The sequence below is a fragment of the Limulus polyphemus genome, unplaced genomic scaffold (genome assembly GCF_000517525.1).
Source record: "Limulus polyphemus unplaced genomic scaffold, Limulus_polyphemus-2.1.2 Scaffold7417, whole genome shotgun sequence".
NCBI classification, from domain to species: domain Eukaryota; kingdom Metazoa; phylum Arthropoda; class Merostomata; order Xiphosura; family Limulidae; genus Limulus; species Limulus polyphemus.
This window is the reverse complement of record NW_013673027.1, coordinates 31,061-37,881: the sequence shown is the minus strand read 5'-3', so window position 1 is coordinate 37,881 and position 6,821 is coordinate 31,061. Positions and strand designations below refer to the sequence as shown.

Below are 6,821 nucleotides of genomic sequence, written 5' to 3'. Positions count from 1 at the left end.
TACATAACTTCCGTCCAGGGGACGGGTACTCCAACTAGTAATAAATATACTTAGTATTCCGAAAATTGTGTTATTGGGTTATATCACACGTCGACCAAAGACTTCGAGATTAAATAATTTTCGGAATATTAAGTTTATGTATAATAGTTTTCAATGTCATTAGTTTTATTGTTTGTTTGTAGTTAAGCACAAAGCTACACAAAGGGCTATCTATGCTCTCCCCACCACGGGTTTCGAAACCCGGTTTCTAGAGTTATAAGTCCGCAGACATACAACTGTGCTTCTGGGGAGCACACTAGTTTTTATAAACAATATTTTTTTTTAGTTTTAGTTTCTATTTTGTTAACTTCTTGATCCAATTTTTCGTTTTCGCCTTTTTCTTTTCATTAACTTAAGAACCTGATAGAGGTTCATTGTTTTCAGTTAATTTTTAACTGTTGTTGAAATTATAGAATGCGTTTTGGCATTTTTTATATTTTGCTTAGATTGCGGGGACTCAGGCATATAAGGGTAGTTTTGCACGAAATTCAACAGACAAACTGGCGAAATCTAAGGAAAATATTTGTTAGATTACTTAAAAATGGATTTTACACAGACCTGATGTGTTTTCTTTATATAAACTAGCCTTAATATATATGTATTTTTGTGTATGTTGTTAAGCCAAAAGCGCGTAATGAGTTAAGAGTGTTCTGACCATCACGGGTACTGAAATCCGACTTTAGCTCTATAAACCCTTTTATTTACCGCTGAGCCATCAGATGGGAGGTTACAATTACAAAACAAATTTAATTATTTCCCCACTACGAAGTTTTTCGAAATTACGAGTTAAAGTTTGAGTTTAAAAGCACTTTTTATGATTGGTAGTAACGTATTCTATAGCTGCGAGCATTAAAGAGTTAATACAGGTATGTAAGTTGGGCTCAATTTTTTTCGTTACCCAGAATGCTTCATGATAAATAATCTATTATGGAGGATGAAAGACGCATAATTTCGTTGGTAGAATATCATATGCATGATGAAGATTCCGAAAGTTCAGATAGAGGCAAGCCTTAGGTTATGATTTTCAACATTTTTTTGGTAAATAAGTATTGTAGTGATATGTATTTTTAGCTATGTGATATTCAACTGATTAAGATATAACATTATTAAACTAAACTAAAGTTAAAATACTTAACGTCTTAAGATAGAAATAAAAGTTAAATACTGGCTCCTAATCCTATCACTATCACTCAGTATCATCCTCATAGTGAGTCATAGGCCCTATGGCAATTACGTGAAAATGAAAGTGAAAGTTGAAGTAGACCAGACCTAACTTGCTATTTAAAATTTAAAGTTTTAACTTGTAAATGTTTAAGTATTTTGTTACTTTGTGGTAGTTTTAAATTAGCCCGGGCATTATCACTGGCGCGTTCGAATAGAATTATTACTATTAGTATTAGAAGTTTGTACTGCATTGCAGTCTGTTCTGAACATCTTTATCAAAGTTTATGTAACATAACTAAGTAAATTTGGCCGTTTTTCTTTAAATTTGACGTATTTTACAATATCCTTGTTTGAGCACTCGACCACAAATTATTGTACTAAGTTATGTCATTAAACTTAAAGAATTAGACAAATGTTACTTAACTTAGTCTTATTCAAGTTATTGTCACTGTCAGTATCATGAGGTTTTGTCACTTTTATTACAATAACAAAAAAGACTGCATAGATAATTTTTATTCTACAAAAGGGAATACATGAGGAAGCAAGTGATGTTTAATAATGAAAAATAGTACATTATTTAGGAAGAAAAATAATTTTTTACTGGTGTAATATGTTTCAGAATACATTTATTCCTTTCTAAGTGAAATCTGAATACAAGATTGTGAAAATACTTTTGTGAAGATAAAATAAGAATATCTGAAAATATAAGTGTGGAAAATAGTGAGAAAATGAATGCATGTACATATATAATACATGAAGTAAGTTAAACAAATATAATCAGAAGACAAATTTTATTATGAAAATAATACCTGTGAAAAAAATAAGTTTGTACATAAAGTACCACAAAAAAAAGATATAAATTATTACTTATGGTTCAAGGTGGGCCTGGCATGGCCTTGTGGTTTAGGGAGCTCAACTCCAACCTGAGGGTTGCAAGTTCGATTCCCCATCACCAAACATTCTCCTCTTCCATAGTCGCTGTCTGTGCTAGCCACCTGGGTTAAAACTTCTGGACAACCCCAAACTAGTTAGGATTAATGTTGTTATGGCAAAGAAGAATCAGGATTTAAGGTCTATTGAAATTTTACCATTATTGCAGCTAGATCTATGGACTTTTAGCTTCTCAGTAAAGGAAATCTGCTGATTGCAAAAGACCACATTGCTCTAAATAACCTAAAGATATCCTTGTTATAAGGATTTTCTAAGTACTTTTCTCAAATATAATCATAATTCTGTAGCTCTTGAGAAGGTACATTAGATAGTCTTGGGGCAATGACTCCTGCTCTCAAACTTGATTTTCAGCATTTACAAAAACACTAAAAGGGCCGTTTCTAAAAAGTAAGACATTATTTCCCTTTCATTGCTTGTGAAAGTAAACAGTTTGCTATAGAACTTAAGCCTAATGGACTGAGTTTAAATTAAACTTGCTTTAGCTGACTAGAACATAAGTTGGATATGGATCTTAATGATGCTACATTAGAACACTTTTACTTAGTCATTATTCTTTGAATTTTTAAGGTTTAGAATATCTTTTATTTAATATTTATAAGATTAATAAGCAACATTTCAGTACTATTTATCAATGTTTATAGATTATGAATTTTCTACACTATTACTAAATGTTAATTTTAGCCATGCTCTTTAATAAGGTTCCTAATAATGGTTCTGAGGCTTACTATTATTTAAAATTTCTTTTTTGTTTCATTACTTGTATCAACATAAAAACTATTCTGAGTATACCAAGTATTCATAGCCAATTAACGATATTGTTGTAATATGTTCCACCATTGGACAGGGTCCAGTTAAGGTTACGATAGTGAATTAAATTATTTGTCCAATAATGTTTGTTACAGGCTGATAGGCCTCACAAACAGTATTTCAACATAAATTCAAAAACTAATGTACTCATAACTTATAAATACACTTGCAAGATTTCTTCAATAATCAATCCATAACAAACTTGCTGACTGACTCATTGTTTAGCCTACTAACTAACTGAATAACTGTCTAACTCACAAACTGATACTGAGCTGAATAACTTATTAACATAATAATTCACTGAGTCTGGTATTTATATACAATCTAGTTTTCTATTTAGAAAGTTTCCACATTCTACTGAGGCCATAACTTTCATGAAATACAAAATCTCATGTCATTATGACAAGATCCCTCTATCACACAAACAAGTAAATTAAAATATTGAAAATGTAGCTAACAACAATCCTTTAGCCTGTTTCTGTCTTCTCCTGTAGGTGTTTGTGTCCTTCAAGTTCAAACTACCAGTAAAATTCATACTTATTTAAATTGTATCTGCTATTAATCTATTAAAGTAAATATACAGTTATAGGGATGGTTTGCAAAGTAAATGTTATTCCAACTAAAGTAATGTTTGTATATAAAACTTTGTGTATATTTATTATACATCTGTTAATTATTATGATAAAAATGAAAACTGTAAGGTTATTTTCCCTCTTTCATTCACACTTATGGGGCAGTGTGACTCAGTGGCTTCATGCTTTGGACTTGTAGTTGGAAATTTGTAGTAGCAAATTCAAAGCTTGCTAATGACATGCTGTTGTGTCCTTGAGCAAGAATGCTTTCTTGTAGTTTTCAATCTTCCTAGCTGTTTGATGGGTACTAGATGATATCTGGGAAGTTAACCTGTGATGGACTGGCATCCCATCAAGGAGGAAAATGTCACCATTCTCCTCTTTTTATGTCAATGAAGCCAGAGCTCAGCAAGTTTCTAAGTACTACTTCTGCATTGGAAGGACTTTTAACATGTTGGACTTAAACATCTACTTTTTTTTTTACAGATTAGGCCCACAGTTGAGGACTATGTAAGGTATATTCTTAGTTGAGTACATTAAATTAATGTGGGTTCTCAAAGAAATGAACAGTACATTTTATGAGGCTGGCTTTAGAAATTAAAAGTGTGTTTATAACCATTAAGAAATTAAATATTGCTGGAATTGATTCACACACATGTATGTTTCATCTAGAACTTATTTTATCAACGTTCAGACCTTTCTAGTTACTTTTGTCTTTATCCAGTTTTGTGGTAAATTTCACTCCTGGATGTGTTTAGGATGAAGTGAATTATACATTAAAACAATAAAAATACTATTATAGGTATTCATAGCATAACCTACAGAAACCAAGGGACTATTTAGACTTTCAAAGCTGTTCCTGCACACGCATTCTTGTAACAAATTTGAACTCCCCATTTCCTTTTTTATTATTTAATCTTTTGTATGTTACTTTATTAAAGATTTTTAAAATTTGAATACACCTAGTCATACTTCTTCATTTGTCCAGATAACATAAGTAATGTTTTTAAAAAAGTGTAACAGATTGGTAAAATAAGATTTCCTTTTGGTGAATCTGTTTTGACTTTCATTTATGATATCTTACTAAATGTTGTTGTAAAACTTCTTTTATCACTCTTTAGAATTTTTCCTGCTATAAATGTAAGACTAACTAGCTTATGATTGCAACTCATCACCTTTTTTTCATTTTAACATGAGTAACATAAGCAATTTTAATCCTTAGGGAACTTTTCACTCTTGTTATCCATACAGAAGGGGAAGGCTTGGATACTTGATATTTGACCTCCTCTGAAATGCTGGCCATATTGTTTTATCTGCTTTTAATGAAGATTTAAGCAATATTCCCGATCCTTAACAGTTGATAGCTAGAAAAACGATCAAATAAGACAATCACATTAATTGTGAGTTAAATGTGGAGTTTAAAGAATGATAAGGTTCCTAGATCATATATTTCCATAAGAGTTTTTAAGGAGGTTAAGGATTAGATGTGTGAACCACTTGCTAATAGTTTTTGTAAGTCCTTGAATAGTGGACATGGCTACCAGAGGACTGGAAGTTGATCTTTTCATGGAAGGTAATAAAAATTCTCCAAGTAATTAAAGTCCTTTGGTCTTACATCATTGATAGGAATATTTTTGAAAGTCTGATAAAAGATGCTTTGCAGAGTCATTTAGCAAAATTTAAAATTTTGTTAAGTAGTCAAGATGGTTTCACTAAATGAAAATCTTTCCTTAATAATCTTTTAACGTTCTTTGAAGAAGAATGTTGGTGAGAGTAAGGGTATGGACTTGATGCACCTGTATTTTGAGAAAACATATGACAAGGCAACACACAAAAGCCATTATTATTATTACTATTATTATGCATATGTTTCATTTAACTCTTTTCAGCATGGGCTTGGTCCCTGGGACTGACCTCGTAACCATTTTGTGCTTGTTATAGTTTTCATGCTGTAACTTAAATTGGTAAGCAGATTATTAGTAAACATTACAATGCTTCATATGTAAAATATCAGGTTTTTTATTAAGTCTTAAGGTTTATAAAGCAAAGTTTTTCTTGTGCTTTTTTTCTTTTTGCATGTTGCCTATCTACCATGCAAAGTAATTTTCATTTTAAGATCAAAAATACTTTTGCACATCAGAAAATTTTCATATTTTACATGCAAAATCTTTATAATGTTCAGATAATTATCAAACATTTCTTAAGAAAAAACTTTATATTTTATCTGTTATTTTCAGTAATGAATCTCTGTACTGGTTTGGTAGATTTAAACGATCTTGTAACCACCATAAAAAGTTAGGAAATAAATATGAATTATGCTTATTTCATTCTAGAATAACACAAAAATATAAATGTTTAGACTAAATAGCTTAAATCTCATAACATAATACATTTATATATATTTATTATTTTTATTTTATTGACCTTTCAGCCGTGCATGACTAATAGTACAGAAGATACAATGATGCAACTCACGTGCACTCATGTTTCCGTATCAAATAACATAAAACTGAACTTTGGTCCATACAAACTAACTTGTCTTGGCTGTGTTTCAGTAGACTAGTATTTTGTAAAATACAGTCACATTTCCATTATTATACATTATATATGTATATAGATTAGTACTATTTTGAAATAAGAACAGTAAGAAAACATAGAACAGTAACTAAAGAATTAAAGTAAACAATTATCTCTTCTAGTTATGACCTTTGTAATCAGTTGCTGCTTGACGTAGGTTGCTAAGCCTTTAAAAATTTTGCATGTGGAGGATATGAAACAAAATAATTTTTTTAGGTTTTATATATACAGTTGAATAACCAAAAATCACAAATTACTATATCAATACCATAGAACTCAATTATGATTTATCAATTTTAGTAACAAGGCTGTATTTGGGTCTAAAAAAATATGAAATTTCAAGCAAACTAAAGACTTATCTCTATGCCATCTTGTATCGAAAGAAATATATAATGACTTTATATTTGAAAATGGCTGAGAAAGCCATTAGGGAGACATTCTGAGCTTTTGATTGGTTATTCATGTCATATATAGAAGTAAGTATATATAAGGGAGCATTTCCAAAAATGGAAAGAAGTGGGCAGGGCGCCACTGTGTTTGATTTATTACATGAGCAATATCTTAGCAAATAGAAAAGATAAGACATTCTTATTTTACATTCTAGCTTGTCAATATCAGCAATTTGAGTTTCTAATTAGTACAAAACTATATACTTAGTATTTTGACTTCACAAACATCTAATTTGAACCAGTACTGCATTCAACATACCAC

General features: G+C 30.5%; 1 protein-coding gene across 5 annotated transcripts in view; it reads left to right on the top strand.

The window, feature by feature from the left end:
- The first annotated feature begins 693 nt into the window (after positions 1-693).
- Positions 694-6,821, top strand: part of LOC106474599 (protein cereblon-like) — a 34,027-nt gene continuing 27,899 nt past the window's right edge. For 2 of the 5 annotated variants that reach the window (XM_013935289.2, XM_013935288.2), the window contains exon 1: positions 694-1,042. In XM_013935289.2, coding sequence (XP_013790743.1) covers positions 967-1,042 — 76 coding nt within the window. In that variant the 5' untranslated portion in view covers positions 694-966. Of the gene's footprint in view, positions 1,078-6,821 lie in introns of all 5 variants that reach the window. The other 3 variants (XM_013935290.2, XM_022402911.1, XM_022402912.1) reach the window with 3 other exon arrangements.